We start from the raw sequence: 19,390 nt of genomic DNA on the forward strand, positions 1-19,390 counted from the left end.
TTAGTGTTATCTAGTAGGAAAATGCTCATCGTAGTCGGTATCAGCCATCACCGTAGAGAAATTGTAGGAAAAATATGTGGGACCCGTAGTTCACAATAATGGGATCCACCAACTGTTTTGCCTAGCGCTGATGCGCTGATAGGAATACGAATATCACTTCTCTATCTAGTATACTCAAGTAGATTAGAAATTCTCGGTTACATATCGCCATTGTGTTTATATCACACTTGTAACAAACTCATTCAACTATTTCTCAGGCAACAAAATAAAAACACTCATTCAACTATTCAATATCAATAGAATCAGTTTTGACTCTCTCGTTACTCTCTTCCCCTATCTCTCTCTTTAATCAAGTTATGATCTTGATATGGCATTTATTCTAGTACTTATAGCATGACTTATTTTCTCTCTTTCTCATCAATGGTGTCTTCTTCGGCAAACACACACCGTGCTTCATCGACAATCAACAATCCTCAAGTTTAGTCCTAAGCGAATCAAATGCAGGCTTATCTGCATTTCATGCCCCATGTCAATTTGCAAAATATTGACTTAGATCGGAACAATTTTCAATTTGGAGCACTAAAATTCTTTCCACAACTCGTGCTCACGGGCTAGAAGGCTTTTTCCTTGACAGTCTTCCATCACTAGTACAAAAAACAGCATTGGGTGCGACTTTTTTCGCACCCAAAGGTCGAAAGTCGCACCCATTGATTAGAGTACATATAAGAATATAAATAAATGAACTAACCTCTTGAAGAGCCGACGAGCAAGGACGGTGGCTTGAGGCTGTGAGCGACGGAGCAACGGAAAAAAGCTCGGGGTTGCGGTGAGGCGTGCTCGGACGAAGCGAAAGAGGCTGTCGGAGTAGGACTGTCTCGCAGCGAGAGGCACCGAGAGCCTGTTTTGGGCAGCGAGGCTCGGCAGCGGCCGGGACTAGGCTGAGACAACAAGAGACGGGACTAAATTGAGAGGAAGAGAGAGAGAGAGAGATTGAGAGGTACACTAAGAGAGAGAGAGATTACCGGCTGGAACTGAGAGCAGCGTCGACGGAGAGAAGCGCGGAGAAGGCTCTGCACCACACCGGAGCTGGTGGCTGCGACGGGGTGGCCGGAGAGAGAGAGGGCAGTGGCGGCGGTCCTCGTGACGGAGGCTGAGAGAGAGAGGGTCGTGGCGGCGGTCGGAGGAGCGTAGTGGTGGCGGCGGCGACGGGGTGGCCGGAGAGAGAGAGGGCAGTGGCGGCGAGAGGTTGGAGTGGTGGCTGCGACGGGGTGGCCGGAGAGAGAGAGGGCAGTGGTGGCGGTCCTCGTGACGGAGGCTGAGAGGTCGTGGCGGCGGTCGGAGGAGCATAGTGGTGGCGGCGGCGACGGGGTGGGAGAGAAGGAGAGAGTCGGAGATAGAGAGATAGAGGCGCAGAGTCGAATTTGGGTGTTTAAATGAAAACCTATCGAGCATGCTTTATATATAAAGACTTTTAAATTTGGGTGCGACTTTGTCGCACCCAATGACACCTTTGGGTGCGACTAAGTCGCACCCAATGACCTGTGTCAGTTGTTTCGGGTGCGACTAAGTCGCACCCAATGACATTTTTTAAAAAAAGGGGGAAGTTTTGGCCGCCGAAATATTTTTGGACATTTAGGTGCGACTTAGTCGCACCTATAAGTTTGGAGACAGTAGTGGGTGCGACTAAGTCGCACCCAATAGTAGTACCACACTATTGGGTGCGACTAGTCGCACCCAAATTCAAAAAATTTCCCGAAAATTTTTCAGCGCTTAATTGATTTTTGGGTCCGACTATTCGCACCTGAAAGTCTTTTTGGTGCGACTTTTAGGTGCGAATAGTCGCACCCAAAAGTCAACCGCACCGGAAAACTGTATTTGTAGTAGTGCATGTCCGCAATTTTTATAGTTGACTAATTCTCGTTGCAACTGAGCCAAACGTTGACACGAGCGTCTCAGATGCAACCAGCTCCTTTTAAACTGACTAGTCATTTTGATAAATATGTTTAGCATCTCGACTAGAAAATTATAAATTAAAACTTTCAAAGCAGAGAAAATTCTACTAAACAGGGAAAATACAATCATCAAATATATAAACTATATGAAACAACAAAAAAGCTCTCTACAAATTGTAAATTAAATTTCCTATGTATGTAATTTTAATTTACAAAAAAAAATGAACTCTGAGAACGAATCAATGACATAGAGATTTAAATTGTTAATAAAATGAACCTACCAAATAATTTTTTTTTAAATGCAATAATCAAATATATCAAACAGAGGAAACAACAAAAAAGTATATCCGAATATATAGTTAATTAAGTTTACTATGTTTCTAATTTCAATTTACTTGAAAAAAAAATAAGGAAACCTTCCTACGGCATTCATGCAAGACTTTCTACTTGCACTAAAACAATCTTCAACAAAAACTGTATTTGTGTCAAGTAATTTTCTTTCCTTTGTATTTGTGTTATTATGACACGTACTTTATTCATCGGAGCCAACCCGCTGGTGCATTGCTCTTCTCATTTTGTCGTTGTATGTTTGGTGCACTTGCTCGTCGTTTCCATCACTTATTGAAAAGTAGTACGTTTTCAAGGAAACTATATAATTGGTCTCACACTTATGTTGAGTTGTGGAACCTATTTTATCAGCAATGATTATGTAAAACTTACGGTGATTTGACAACGAAAATTATGTTATAAGGGTAATTAGTCGAGTGTATTTTGATACTTTTATGGTTGTATCTATGAGCCCTTATTATATATGTATATATATACTATAAGCATCAATGTTCTTTGTAGAGCACAAATGAGATTGTAAATACCACTCCCGATTTAGGTTATTAGTGTAACATGCAACGGTAAAATGGACGCAACTCTCTCATTGAAAGTGAACCGCTATAAATTTATGTGTTATTTATTATTTTTTTATCAAGTCATATTCTCAAATCGTAACAATTTTTCCAACTTTTGTCTCCTGCACTCGTTAAGGTTTTATTTTGGTTCTATTTCTCCAAATTTGTAATTATGTTTTACATTTGTCTATGATCTTGTCTAGTGCTTCCATCGTTAATACTATTTGGTTTTCTATATTCGCATATTATTTAAAATGCACACATTTATATAATGTATCTAATAATCTACTTATATAGTGAATGCAGTTCTTAAAGTTCATTGAAATCATTTCCACATGAGAGAATGCGTTCAAATATATAGAACTTTTTTTATAGCATTCAATCCAGTATAGAACTCAACAAGTTTAACTTTCTTACAGTTTAAGTCGTTCTATTTTTTTAGAACGAAAAACTGTATTATTTATGATATTGATGAAGAGTGAATATAAAATTTGCAATGGAAATGAATTTCTACATAATAATCGATACGGATCAAAGAAAGAGCACAAAATAATTAAAAAAGAGAACTAGACTCATAAAGATAAATAATAACATAAATGCTGAAATGTATCTAACGAAAAAGAGAACTCGTAGTAGTGAAATAATATCTCAGCATTATTATGACAATATATCCATGCATTTAGAATTTATTTTTAATATTCATAAAGTTAATGCCCATTTACCTCGATAAGATCAGCATGGAAAAGAATTACAGCACTTTTTCCAGTTCTACTTCTTCGGTTCTTCAGAATCCTATGATGACAATCATTAGAGGGTCCCACACTAAAGTACAATCGAATAGATCCACATGTAAATTTTCATATATTTTATAAAAAAAAATACAAAATTATAATAAAGAGAAGGAGAAAAAAAAAGTGACACAAACTTAGAGAGTGAAAAAACTTTTGTATATGGTCACTGAAATCTCTGCTTTGGCTCTCCTTTTGTGTCTTTTGTTTATTTCAAAATCTCTCAACAACATAAAGACAGCATTCTAAAACCACTTTTATGATTTGATCAAATAATAACTTAATCACTAGTCCAACAATAATAACTTTATCAAACCTATATGCATGCAAAAAATATGATAAAATTCAATCCACCTTAATTATAATAATAATAGTATACCTGTTGTTAGGAAGGAAAAAAAAAAAATCAAAACGGTTCCCATATCTTCCTCGGTATTGCATCAAAATCACAAAACTTTGAATGTATAGCACGCAAGACACCATATCAAAAGAAACCAAAGAGAACAAAACGCATGAAAAAGCAGTCATTTTTTGACTCTCCTGGTTTCATTCACACTCTTTAATAATCAGTCTTTTACATATACATGTTAAAGACAATAATTAATTAAAAAAAAAACAAGACTGCCTTCACAAAAGAGAGCCAAAAAAGAAAACCATATTATAATATAACACATATTTAACATACCCTAAACAAAGCGACACGTACTAGTAATTAACCAAATTATCAAGTCATGACCAGTCACACAGAAACAAACCCTCCAGCCAAAAAGTAGTGATGGTGAAACTAAATTAAGTAACTAATCATAACTCTCAATTTAGCTTAATTATATATATATATATATATATGTATATATATATATTATAATATAATGTAATAATCATCAAACTAGAGGGTTTGTTGTAGTAGTAGTTGTAGTGACATTGGATGATTGCCCATAATTGTTCATCAAAATCCCTGAAGAAGACCAACCACCCAATCCATTTCCAAGACTACTATTATTATACGAACCCTGATGATCTTGCTGCCAATTATCCAACGACAAAAGCTTCGGCTTCACATCTCCTCCGCCACGTGGATCCTCATCAAAACCACCGCCGCCAAACGGCATCATCAGCCTCTGACACGCGTCCATTGCCGAAGAGCCACCCGCCACGTCACCACCACCACCGTCCATGATATTCCCAAACGGCGCGTGAAAGTCACCGTGGGAGTCCATATTCATCATCATCAGCCCGCCCAGATTCACCATAGCACTGTTCCCCATGAAGTCGTAGCCGCCACCACTATTAATGATATTATTACTCCGGTGATGTGAATTACCGATAATACCCTCCAACTTGCTCTCAGTGAACTCCATGGGCATAAAGCTGGGAACGCCGTTTTCGGAGAAGTACTGATGACCACCGCCCTGGTGGAGCGGAAACGACAGGTGGAGATCTGTCGTATTGGGAATCAGCTGGTGGTGGTGATGAGAAACGACAGGGGACACGGTGTCGTTTTTCTTGTTGGAGGAGGGTTTCTTGTTCTTGCGGCAGCCACCGCCGACGGGGATGTTTCTGAGGGTCCCACCTTTGGTCCAGTAGCGACGACATGTCTTGCAAAAGTAGCGTGGCTGGGTTAGGCTGTAGTTGTTGTAGTAGCAGAACTTGGTGTGCGTTGACTCGCACCGAGGGCATTTTAGGGATTGGTCGTGTGGCGGTCGGAGACGACGTTCCATGCTCAGCGGTCGAGAACAGCCGAGGACGTCCGTCGGGGACATCGGCAACGGTGATGACGTGTCCATTCCCGGCGAGTCCTCGTGACTCGTGCCCTACAACACAAAACGACACGTACAAGTTTAGGGTTGCTATATATTATGTATTATTATCATTTGCTATTATCGCCCCCTGTTTTGTCACATATTTATTTTATTTTATTTTTTGAAATTACGCATATTAATTTGCTATTACATTGTCACATTTTGTTTGGAACTACGAGCTAAACTAACTGGCAAGTAAAATGAGGATGTCTATAATGCTGCTATCATTGACTTGCATTATTAATTAAAGAACTATATTTGCAAAAACAAAAAATCAAGGGGGTTGATTTGTAAATTTGAAGGTAAAAAATATATAAAAAAATAAAAGTGGACAAAAAGTGCAAAAATTAAAAAAAAAAATTGAGGGGCTATAGCCCACCCTAGACTGATATATATATATATATATATATATATATATATATATATATATATAATGCATAATCATTATTTTTGTTTAAATGACATCACATTTCGTTTGGAGCTACGAGCTAAATTTAGCTAAATTTAACTGGGAAGTAAAACGAGGATGATGTCATATTATAGACATCTTTTTTTTTTAGTTTATAATGCATTATTGTTCTTCTGAGACAGAGAAAGAGAGAAGTTGTAGTTTGCTATCTAGTTCATACTTAATGATGACATTCTTTTGGCCGGTTATAATTGAGAGAAAAGAAGTCGATAACATAGTCAATCAAAGACGAAATAATGGACTTTTTTTTTTGGTTGCTGGTGGGTAAAGAAGACGAGCGATACGATAATATTACGTAGCGCTAGCTAGATTCGTTTTGTCATTTTATATATAGCATATTAAAATGTAAATATAATATGTTTGAGAGAGGGTTCAAGTAATTATTACAAGTACGTAGCTCTGTACTGACAAGACCAGAACAGAACCGGAAGTACTTTGTTGGACCGATTTATTTAATATATTTCAAGCCCAGAGACGATAAAGTACCGATGATGATCATACCGTTATCATTTTAATTAAACAGACCTTCAACAGAGATTAAAAAAAAATAATAATAATAATTTAGGAAACTGATTATAATAAGTTATGACTTCGTCGTTTCCTAGTACATTATCTTAGCCGGATTGTTCATCACTCATGTGCAAGATGATAAAAAATAAAAATAAATAAAAATAAAAATAAAAACCATTTCAATCCTTTCTACAGCAACACAAAGAAAGGAAAAGCACATGTGCGTGTAAAATAAGTATATCTGTAATTAGATTGTTATCTGTTTGTAGTTAAGAAAAAATCCCAACTCTCTTCTCTAATTGAAAGAATATGGTTACCAGTTCAAACATTTAAGTAAGCCTATAAAAAAGCGTTGGATATATATAAGTGAATTAAGTACCTGAAGCCAGTCAGAAGATGAAGAATCCATGCAAACTTGCAGAGAAGTTAGGGCCATATTTAAAACCCTACCAAGTTTTCAAACTTGATATCTTCAATTCCAAAATTCCCTCTGTAAAACGCAGCTGTAATATCTCTACTTAATTAGTTCAACATCCCTGTTCCTACTATAATATGATCGAGAGAGAGAGAGAGAGAGAGAGAATGTGAAGGTCAGTGTGTGGATTGGGGTTTTTGGGTGAGAAGTGAGAACTATATAACAAGGGAAGGGGAAAGAGAAAAAGGCGGTTGAATATTTTGTCTGTATATGTGACTGTGAGAGCTTTCAGAGATTTATTTAGAAACTTGGAATCGAGTATATTGGTACTGTACCAGTTCGGGCTCTACGGCGTAATACTGGTGTCTCTCTCTGACATAATGTCATGGTTCTCATGAATAATTTATGATATTACTCATATTATTATTAAACGGTGTGAAAAAAGAAATTAAAATAAATAAAAAAGAAAACTAATCACATGGAATTACGCCGACGGTGAGCAGGCGAACACAAACCTTAGGTGGGTCCGCACTGTGTCGATACACTGCCCCCAACAAAAATACTGGGTCCCACTTCAATCGAAATGGGATTTGAACTCTTAATTAATTGTAATGTATATTAAAGTTTGAAAATCAACTGAGTTATTTATACTTATGGATGGAAACGATTTTTATTTTTATTTTTACTTTTTATTTTTGGTTACAATTTAAATGATTTATTAAAGAAAAACAATTATATGCAAACGCAGGGAAAATATAAAATGCCAAACGAGCAATTTTCGCAATGAAAAAAACATGTATAAAAAATGCCAAAATTGAAAGAAAAATAAAATTACAAGAGATCCTTACTATAAAAAAGGATTAAGAATCTATCAAATTATTGTTTAATGGATACATTCTCCAAAATTTAAATGTATCGATATTTCATTCATAGTACTTATAAGGATTGACTTATTTAAAAGAAATCTTAATTATTTGTAAATCGAAAATGATAAACCTCAACAATATCAGCGGTCGCTGATGTCTAATGCACGATGGACTCCACATGCAGGTGAGTCTCACCTGTATTAGACATCAGCGACCGCTAATACCGTTGATATTTATCATCGCTCTTTGTAAATATTTTACTTGTGATTACTAAGTGATGGTTGTACATGAGGTTTGATACTATTTATGTGGTATATAATAAAAATTATTAAACCTAAAACAAAAGAATTTTAAATATTTGTATCACTGCCTAGTTCAAGTTTATATTGAATTTTTATATTGTTATTACTTATCATTTTTGTCAATAGAACGAAAAAGTAAAAATCGTACGTTTTGATTTAGTATTATTGTGTTCGAAAATTTTGTTTTTGTATTTTTAAATACTCATCCTTAAATTTTATATGTGTTGTTTAAATTTATCTTTAGGTATTAAAATTATAATTATTCCATTTTGCTCTCGCCTAAATTTATATAATGAAACACCGCATTTGACGATTTGAACCAAGTAGGACTTGTTGAAAAAATTCCTTATGTTTTATATTGACCTATAATCTCTATGGGAAAAGTAATACAAAACGGATTGTGACAAGCATAATTTAAAAAAAAAAAAAAAAAAACATCTTTCGAACGGGATGACCTTTGGCAAAATAAAACTAAATGTATCAATGATCAATGGCAATTTGGTCCAGACACAAAACACGAAACCATTACGACACGATTTAGAGAGGATTTGGATAATAATAAATGAGTCGATTCTTAATTCGGTCGAACACGCTAACACGATTAAATAATGGGTAAAAAACACACGATTACGGTAACACGATTAACACGATTACGACCCGCATGAATATGACCCAATTAATACGATTGCGAGTAATAGCATGATTACCATCAAGTTAAACACGATTAATATTATATATGTAAAATTATAAATTTATAACTATAAACATAAAATCGATATTAGAAAGTATGATGGATAAAATAAGCTTTTTGTTTATCAATATCAATTCACGTATGATAATATATAGTCAATAGTGTTGAAATCTTTATGGCATGATTTATTTGGCAAAACAAATTGTAACAGAGTTGTTCAAGCCGGAGCATCAACAAGTCGTTCAAGCTATATTTTTAGTCAGCGTACTTGCGACATTTTCTCATGCGGAATCAGTAACTAATTACTTTTGGTTAGTTACCCGATTTTTTTTTGAAGAATAATGTCAGATTTAGAGAATCCGATTGATTTGATTTTTCGCATAGGATTCGGGAACCCAACCATATATATCCCACCTAGGGTTTATGCATGGTTCCCCGATTCCTTAATTGTTTGGCAAATTCACGAAGCCTTAGTTCTTGTGTTTGTCTCTATATTCCAGAGTACTTTATCGACAATAGACTTAGAACAACTCATAGCTTTTGTACTGTCATATTGAGTGTGAGATCGTGCTTTGAAAATTGGTGTGCTATTGATCTTCAGATGAAACATAGAGGGTGATTCTCTAGATCTGAGGGGATCAGATTCACATCCATTGGAGATAGTCAAAGAGAGAGGTGTTTGCGAAGGGGTATCAAACTTAATATTCCTATAACTTTCATTGATTGATTATAGTGGATTATTTTCACACAGACGTATCAGTCTGCCTGAATAGGTTGCTTATACCGAACAGGGTTACCATTTGTCTTGTGTTCTTTATTGTTCTCTGTTTGATTGTCTGCTGTTTATCATCTTGATTAATCTGCTTGAAACCAATCAATTGTTCAATAAGTTGTTCGACCTACAACCTGAACAACCATCTTAATCATGTTAGGTAATTTCAAATAGTATATCAACTAACTTCACGAGTGCAATAATAATCTATCGAATTAGTTGTTTTCATATTCAATTTTATTGATTAAATTAATTCCGAACAAAGTCTTTGTCTTCGTCCTTCTTCTTCGTCATTCTTTTTCGTTCTTCTTCGTCGCTATGTACATAACTCAAAATGTTAGTTTCCTTACCGAAACAACATTACAAATTGCTACATTATACTACATTGCATTTTCTTTGAAAGTATTTGGTTTTAGCCTGGAAGTAATTGCTTTTAATCTATCTTTAATAGATATTTGCACTGGAATTATTTAAGCAGTTCCACACCAAGTGAGCTAGGAAATCTTCAACAGTTGAAGAATCGGTGAGTTGTCTTCTCGTCCGTGACTTATGGTCTTTTATGCGCTCACAAAGAAATTGTTGTTCCACAGACTTTAGAAGATAACCTATTTGTATAGGAATATTTGGGTGTGCTAAAAAGTCTATAGACTCAATTTGTTCATTAACTATGCAAGATATTCTTTCGACTTGTATTAACCATTACCGTTACAGCATTTCACAAATGTGTACATAAATTTGTGCTAGTTAAATAAAGTTTCTTCCCATGTCATATTTTGTATCTTCGTCCTTGATACTGCAAGCGTAAAGTGTGTTTGTTTTTGTTGTTCTTTTTTTCTTTTTTACATGCTAAAAATGGATTGTGATTCAAAATCAGTTGAATAAACATTCGATTTATCGATTGAGGAAGTTAGTGCAAAAAGAAAGAGGACGAAAATCTCTGAGGTGTGGAACTATTTTGTTGAACTCCCCATTGGAGTTGACTAAAACGCAAAAGGCCAAGTGTACTAGATGTGGGACAGTTCATGTCGTAGGTACAAAGAATGGACTGGTAGTATGAAAAAGCATCTTGAAGAATGTCTATGAAAATCTAACGAAGATAATGGTCAACTGTTGTTGACTAAAAGTTGTGGACCTTTGACACTCAGTGGCGGTAAATTTAATATGAGAAGTTTCGTGAATTGATTATATCAACCATCATTAAACATTAACTGCCCTTTTCTTTTATGGAGGACGAGGAGAGAAATATTTCAGTATTTGCATTATGATATTCAATTAGTTCCACGAAACACTGCAAAGGCTGATGCTATAAAATTGTACCATAAAGTGCAACTCCGACTCAAGAGGTTGCTAGCGAATGTTTCGGGTCGAGTTAGTTTTACATAATGCGTGGACCTCATTTACTTCTGATGGGTATATATGTCTCACTACTCATTTCATTGATAAAGATTGAAAATTGCAAAAACACATCCTGAATTTTAGTTATATGTCACCACCTCACACTGAGATTGTGTTGTTTGAGAAGCTTCATGATTATCTTAGTGATTGAGACTTGAGGAAAAAGTTTTTAGTGTTACATTAGATAATGCTTCTTCGAATGATGTTTTCGTTGAGTTATTGAGGAGTCAATTGTAAATGAAGGGATTCCTTGTTTCTGATGGTGATTTGTTCAACACGCGATGTTATGCTCTTATCCTTAATCTAGTTGTTCATGATGGTTTGAAGCAAATTGCTAGCTCCATTGGTAAGATTTGGGATAGTGTCAAGTATTTCAAAGGATCTCAAACTAGAAAAGATAAATTCCTGGATTGTGTGAAGTTGGTTTGTATGGTTTATACCAAATGGTTGGGTCAAGATGTGCCAACTAGATGGAACTTCACTTATCTCATGATCGAGAGTGATACACATTATCGATGTGTCTTTCAACATTTACACCTGAGCGATTCCAACTACGAGTATTGTCCTTCGGAAGAGGAGTGAGAGAAAGTTGGAAAGATCCGATATTTTTTGAAGTTGTTCTAAGATGCTACCCTCAAGTTTTCGGGTACCAAATATTCTGCTTTGAACTTGTATTTTCCATTTATATGACAATGTTGTGTGACTCTTCAACAATATATACAAAGTGGCGGCGATGAGTACTTGAAGACTATGGCAACTCAAATGTGGATTAATTAAGTTTCAAAAGTATTGGTGCAACTTCCATCCTACTCTAGCTATTGCTTGCGCCTTGGACCCCCGATACAAGCTGTACTTTGTTGATTATAGTTATAGAAAGCTTCATGGAAATGATTCTTTGGAGTTCATGTAAGTGAAAAAGAAAATGTTCTCTATCTTTGAAGATTATTGTGAGAGATCAAAAATTTATTCACCACCTCCACTTGCCGACAAAAGTCTAAGAAAGGATAACGATCAACGAGAACCAATAAATGAAATCTTCAACGTATGTGAAATATAATTTTAATTTTTATATTATAATAGTCTTAAATTTGGTTATATATACTTTCTTTTATGGAACTTGTCTTGATTTATTTTAATTATTTAATGTAGGATTTTGATGATATGTCTCCCTCGGAATTTACATGTTCTCAACCAAAAACCCAATTTGAACTTTAATTAGAAGAACAAAAAATGGATAGGAACATCAAGTTAGACATCATCGCTTATTGGAAGTTAAATGAATGTCGATATCTTATCGTCACGACAATGTCCCATGATATATTAGCTGTTCCCGTTTTAATTGTTGCTTCAGAATCTTTGTTTAGTACCGGCGTTAGAGTTTTGGGTACATGTCGCAGTCGACTCATATCTCGCACTGTCGATAAATTAGTTTGCACTCGTGATTGGCTATATGGTAATTATGTTTTTTATTTTATTTTATCATTTTAGTTTTATTAGTCTTGAATTTATTTTTGTGTTGATATATTTAACTAATTATAAAATTTATGTAGAATCGAATGGAGAAGCCGATGGTGTCATAAAGACGTTTTGAAATTTAAGTTACATGACAATGATATAGAATCCGAAGGTTCAAGTATTAGTATTGACTAAAACTAATCATATGTATTTTTTTATTTATTTTTGTGGAGGATGATTGTATTTTAGAGTCTTATTTTTCTATGACTACTATGTTTGTGATAATTTTATTTTGTTAAAGACTATTTCTTTTTCTTATAACTATTATGTTTTTTTATAATTTAATCGCAATTAATTGAGTTAGAATATCTAAACACGATTAAATAACTCATTTAACACGATTATTAAATGGTTTAATTATAGATTTGTAAAAAAAAAAAAAAGTTGGACTTGGATCTAGACTTCAAATACGATTAATAAATTATCAGATTTGATTTTAATAATTATTTACACAAACACGATTTACACGACACGAATACGAAATTGTCATCCTAATATTTACTCAATATGTGCATGAAACAAGTAAAAACCTTATTAATATCATTTATTTGAAAATGGTACATTTTTCGTCACATCTCGTATTTTTATCTTTGAAATACCTATTTTTTGAAAAATTGGACAATTGTTTTCGCTTCCATTTCTCACACGTAATTATGTCACTAACGACATCTCATATCTTACGGATATATATAATATATTCAAAAAAATGTAATCACAGCTATTCCCATGGGTATCGAGATTAGTAATGGGAAATCTATTTATTACGTTCGTTTCACTATATTTCATTCATTTATCAACACCCGGTTATTTGATACTCACACGTCAAATATAATCTTCGTAGCGGGAGCGGGACCAACGTGAGCCGTCAGATATAATCTTGGCTCCAGCGGCGTGATTGTCACACTCACACCGGACGTGACAGGAGCTCTGAATGAAAATTGTTTTAATTTAGTATTATATTATTAAAATTTAAATGAAGAAATAAAAAAACTAGAGAATATTTTTCCGTCTCGATAAAGATGTCACGCCTAAAGATCACTCCACCTGGTGGGGGCAGATTGAGTGGGTCCCACAGACATGCTGTGGATATGGCCAGGTAGTTCGTCTCCTCCTTCAAGCAAAGAATAAATTCTTCTTCTACTCATTGCTCATCATTCTCGTTGCACCCTCTCTCACGTGCCTCCCATTTTGGCCCTCTACAACAAATGAATTATTAGTTGTAATATAATACTTTATAATAATAATAATATGATATATACACACATAACTTACATTACATTAACTCCTTATGTTAGGAATTTGTTACAAAATTAGCGAGAAGAAGGTTATTATTTACTTTTTTGATGCATCACAAAAGTATTATTTCCGTAATTAAAAGTATCAGAAATAATTTTTTAATAATGTTTTGAAAATGGAAGAAGACTATCAAAAAATATTTCTTTCGTTAATTTTCATTAGTCATTTATATTTATATTTAAAAAAATTATAAATTGTTGATAATTACACATCAAACAATCATTATTTATCTCTTATTAATTATTATTTTTAATGAAAATGGAAGAAGACTATAAAAAAATATTTCTTTCGCTAATTTTCATTAGGCATTTATATTTGTATTTAAAAAAATTCTAAACCGTTGATAATTACACATCAAACAACCATTATTTGTCTCTTATTAATTATTATTTTTAATTAAAAGCAATAATCATCACTTTTATTAAGCTAAAAAATTACCTAATGGAAATAGCACTTTCATTAACCTTCGAAAAACAAAAAATTACCTAACGAATTGCTACTTCTGTTAAACAATGAAAGACACAAAAAAAAAAAGTGGTATTTCCACCCTTTTTCCAATATCCAAGATGAATCATTAACATAAGTGAATGTATATAATAATACTGATATATCATTACAATGGTTGGATTTGGATTTTTTTTTGTTACCAAAGTTTCAAACATAACCAAAGTATCACAATATCATGCTATGTATTATTTTTTTCTTCTAATTTTCGAACGTGGCACCACTTTTTAGAGAACTCGATATTCAGCTATATTGCAATTTGAATTTCATAATTCGTTTACATATATGTCTATTCGATATTTAAAAACCTTCAATAGCTTATTGAATTATAAATCTATTTAACAGTAGGAAGGAAACCTAAGCTTGAGCGTCACCAACACACTCAAACAAGGGCCCCAAAGTTGCGTACGGTCATTTTTTTTTTCAGGCGAATAAAGTGTTTATTTGCCACGTCCCATGCAAGCCCTAGTAAATATAAATATTACGTATAAAATATATATTACGTCAGAGTCTCTTATACATTAATCATTTCTAGCTATTTACTCATTGCCCTTTTGTTTCAACTTATGGTTACGTAGATAGATTCTTAACATATCATTTCAATCATATAAGTTATCATAAATTTTAATGAGTAGCCTTAATGACCTAACAGTTATTGTTTTTTCATCATTGCATGTTGCTACTTACTTGGATATATATATTTTTGGTAATCTTTTGATAAAAGATAAAAGAAGGAAAAAAAACAAAGAGGACCTCAAATTTTATTTTCTTTTTCTGCTTCTTTACCGCATTAGAAAGAAAAAGAAAGTTCAAGTGAGTGGTACTATTATAGGTCTATCATCGATCATCATATAATTCATGGAAACATCCCATGTGCATGGGGTTTCAAAAGTGAATAATAGTTATTTCTACACATTATTAGATATGGTCATATATAAAGTACAAACAAACAAGCCAATATTCTACACACATATTTTATATACGCATGTGCTTGATTATAATCTGTCATGGCTAATGAACCAGATCATTTATTTGTTTTTAAATATAACTTCTTTCTACAATTTTTGTGTTTAGATATATTATTATTTCCGTGACTAATTTATAATATTACCACATAACTTTTTCCTATAATCATATTTACCCTGGTTGATCATGTTATTGTTCAGTTTACAAACATATAAGTATTTAGTGTATATTAGGACTTGGTAGAAGTTTCAGGTTTTAGATCTGAACAAAATCACATAACACACGTTGTTGGGAATTTACAAACATAACATATGCTTAGTACTCAGTAGCTAGTTATTTGCAATAATATTATTGTCTCGATATCATATATGTATATATGTATTTGAAAATAAAAAGATTCTCAGACAGGATTACTTTTATTTATACTGATTATTGTTCCTCTTGCTTGATAAAGTAGTAATAAACACCAAAGAAGATTATGAGAAACCTTGAGACTCAAGCTTCTCCTCTCTTTATTGGCTATAAACTTTGCCCTTTCTTTAATTTCCTTTCTTATGCTTTTGTTTTTATTTCCTTTATTTTTGTTTCTCTCTTTGATCTCTTTCTCAACTCGAATAAAAAGCTTTGGAAAGACCAATCAACAACCCTCATCTATTTGAAAGCGGTTGATTCTTTAAACCCCTCCTTTAAGAGTATTTTTCACCCTCTCTTTATTATTCACTATATAAATATTTATTAGGAAGGTCAATTTTTTGTTTCACCCCTTTGTGTTTGAATTGAAGATTATTCCAAACTTTAAATAAAAGCTTTCGTTATTAATATTATTTATTGATATTCTTAACCAAGGACCATTTGCATGTAGGTCCACAAAAGATATCACCTTTGGAATATATTAATGAACTAGGGCAGTTTAAATTTCAAATTCCGCCATACTATGGCCTCGCCATATGAGATCACAAATGTACATAAAAATTAATCCAAGCTTTAGAATCCTATAGAATTCCATTAATATATAAAATTATGAGACTAAACAAAACAAAGTGTTCCGTTTGAACAATACCAAAATTTGAGCAAAACCAATCAGAGCACAACGCGTTTCAGTTAATTTTGGTATTGTCGATGAGTATTAAAAAAAAAATTAAAACTAAAATATTATGTAGCTTAAATTTGCAACAAAAGTTATCTAGACAAAACTGTTAATTAATTATTGCTAATAAATTACTATTTAGCTAATTATAATTAATTAAACGTTAGTTATTTAGCGAACAATAAATTTAATGTAGCTTAGTTACTTATAAATGTTCATGAATTTTAGTAAACAACATCAAAAATTGCAGCATTACCCTAATATACTAAAATGAATTCTTCAAAATATTGTAGCTTCTACAGTGTCTCCTCTTTTTTTTTTTTTTTACAATCTACTATTTTTAATTACTCGACATATCCTATTAATAATTATTTTCCATGTTACTAACTTACTAGTTCTTCTACTCTCTTACACATATAATAAATTTCAGAATATTCTGAAATGAGGCATTTGAAATGTCTAAGAGCTAAATATTATTTTCCCAAGACATATAAAAGAGAGCTAAAATCAGTTCTAAAATTGTGATTGCATAGACATAAGTATAACAATATTATTTTCTCCACTCCCTTTCACTAACATTTTTATTTTTATTTTTTTATTTGGTACTTCTAGGTTTTTACCATTTCTTTAAAGAGACTTCTACGATTTTCTATTCCTTTTTTTTTTTACACAAGTAATAAAGTAAATGCTAGCAATAAAGAAAACAATTATATAGACTAATCAATAAAAATAATAATCACTATTATATTATACTTAAAAGTTTAAACTCTGTTACAAAAGGATTCACCCATTTTTTTCTCTCCCTACTTCCATAAACTCACATACTACATAACCACTAATTTTTGCCCAAATTATATTTCTCTATCTCTCAATCCCACCTTAAATACTAATCGAAGCATAATTTTTTTCTGTAAAGCTTATAATAATTTATTAAAACAACATGAAAATCTAAAATATATAGCACACGATAAATCACACATAAAATGACACCATATATTATTAAATCTGACTTTACAATTATAATATTATAGCTCTAAAAAACAGACACTATATCAAAGTGTCCTTACATATGAACAATATAGTTATTACTTATTATCTACATTTATTTGGACAAATACATAAGACAAAGTTTGAATATATTTGGTTTGGTTGAATGACTTTAGTAATTACATTTATAGATTAGCTATTTCTTTGTTTAATTATTTATTATTTATTATTTAAAATGACCAACTTTTGCATTACTTTGTACAAAAATCATGGAATAAATTATTTTTTATAATTAGATAAATAGATAGTAAGGGCTATTAAATTATTAATTTTTTTTTCTTCAGAAAAAACATGTTTATATTTTTACATAGATAAAGAGGTAAAAAAGAAAAATGAAGTTGAGGGGCGCCTCTATAAATTAAAACAAAATGGTTGTGAATATATCTATTGATAAATTTATATTTACCTTTGTACATATCACATCAAATATATAAAAAAGAGTGTTATATGTAACATTTGAACTATTATCTTTTAATATGAGCTTTTGTAACTGTTAAATCATTTTTTTTGTCTCTCTATGTGGTCATCTTAATATCATTTGTAGTACGGAAATAGTTATGACAATAATAAAAAAAAAATATTACTTTTTAGTCTTTATTGAAGATTTACGGAATTATGGTTTAAATCAAACATATTTAATGGTTATAATAAAAGAGAAGATTGCGCATATGCCACCTATATAAAAATACGTATATATTAGATGTTTATAGATACATATATCCACTAAAATATAAAAAATATATTGTTTTTTTATGTATATTAAGTATCTTAAAACTCAATTTTATTATTTATGTAAATTTTCAAATAGTAAGATTGATTTTTTTTTCGATTAACAAATCCACATCAACGCGCCGGATAAATAACTCTTTATTATGGACTAAAATGGAACAAAATTTCGGTAATGTTTAGTTTTTCACATCAATTTTTAAACATAAATTTAAGGGGTATAGAAATCAAACGGCGGTTATAAAGCACATACATATATATTTTTAAGTATAAACTCCCTAGATTCTATGATATTGTGGTCCTTTAGATGTAGTGGTCAAATCTACCAACCTCGCTATGCGTGCAGTCAATTTACACAACCCGCTTCTTTTGGTCGTCCAATCTAATAACTAAAAACATCTGCCCCTATACTCCACTGTACATGTCATATAAAATCAATCACCGAAACTCATCATCATATCTCATTAGATCACACTTTTTCTCTCCACGTGGACGATATTTGTGATATGAATCTTAAGTTATTAACACTACGCTAATCACAATTCACAACAACTTGTTAATTGTTGAACACAAAAAGAATGTTCATCTCCTATTTATGCGCCAGCCAACTCTTGATCTAATTATGAATTTATATTGCCAAATATTAGATATTGAGAAATTGCCTAATTACTATCATCTCTGATAACATTTTTTTAATTTTTCATCAAAAGCTTAATTTGACCCAAAAATACTAATAAATCACTTGTAAAAATACAATTTTACCTTTAACATGATGTCAACAATTGACATCTTTTGTTGACAACTGTGAGCTTTGAATTCTCTGTTCGTTGACATAGATATCTACAATCGACAACTATTGTTGACATTAATTGTTGAGGGTTGTATTTGTACAAATGATTTAGTAGTATTTTTTGCTATATAAAGTTTTTGGTGAGGAATTGAAAAAAACTGTAGTTTTGTCAATTTCTCATATATATATATATATATATATATATATATATATATATATATATATATATATATATTATGTGCATGTACCAAGTCTTTAACGTGTCCTCTCTATATACATTCTTTGAACGAAAAAAAGAAAAAGGCGAAAATTAATTAGTGTGAAAATTCAGATACCAGTTGCATTTGTTTATGGACTTGATCACTTGCATGTGTAATATATATATATATATATATATATATATATATATATATATATATATATATACTGTTTTGGATTTTGCAAAAACTTGGTTTTTGTCCTTGTATTTTTTTATATAAAAAATTTGTAATCTTATGTTTCTTAATTTGGTAAATTAAACAACATTTCGTAAATCTCATCAATATCTAATCGAATTGCTATATCATATAATTTTGTAATTTAGTCATTCTTTCTTTTG

At 32.2% G+C, this 19,390-nt stretch overlaps 1 protein-coding gene across 1 annotated transcript; it reads right to left on the bottom strand.

The window, feature by feature from the left end:
• Positions 1-4,278: 4,278 nt before the first annotated feature.
• Positions 4,279-6,992, bottom strand: LOC149383610 (dof zinc finger protein DOF5.6-like). Its single transcript, XM_089628262.1, has 2 exons — positions 6,800-6,992; positions 4,279-5,453 (listed from the first exon to the last, which is right to left on the bottom strand). Exons 1-2 carry the CDS (start codon positions 6,854-6,856, stop codon positions 4,524-4,526), a joined length of 987 nt encoding a protein of 328 aa, XP_089484388.1. The 5' UTR covers positions 6,857-6,992; the 3' UTR covers positions 4,279-4,523.
• Positions 6,993-19,390: the final 12,398 nt, after the last annotated feature.

The sequence above is a fragment of the Urtica dioica genome, chromosome 10 (genome assembly GCF_054948205.1).
Source record: "Urtica dioica subsp. dioica isolate 48M chromosome 10, U.dioica_male_clone48M_v1_H2, whole genome shotgun sequence".
Classification (NCBI taxonomy): Eukaryota; Viridiplantae; Streptophyta; class Magnoliopsida; order Rosales; family Urticaceae; genus Urtica; species Urtica dioica.

Excerpts from the sequence above, each read along its gene's own strand:
- LOC149383610 (XM_089628262.1), bottom strand. The coding sequence starts at position 6,856 with ATGGCCCTAACTTCTCTGCAAGTTTGCATGGATTCTTCATCTTCTGAC. Across the intron at positions 5,454-6,799 it reads CATCTTCTGACTGGCTTCAG|GGCACGAGTCACGAGGACTC; the intron begins GTACTTAATTCA and ends TTTGTGTTGTAG.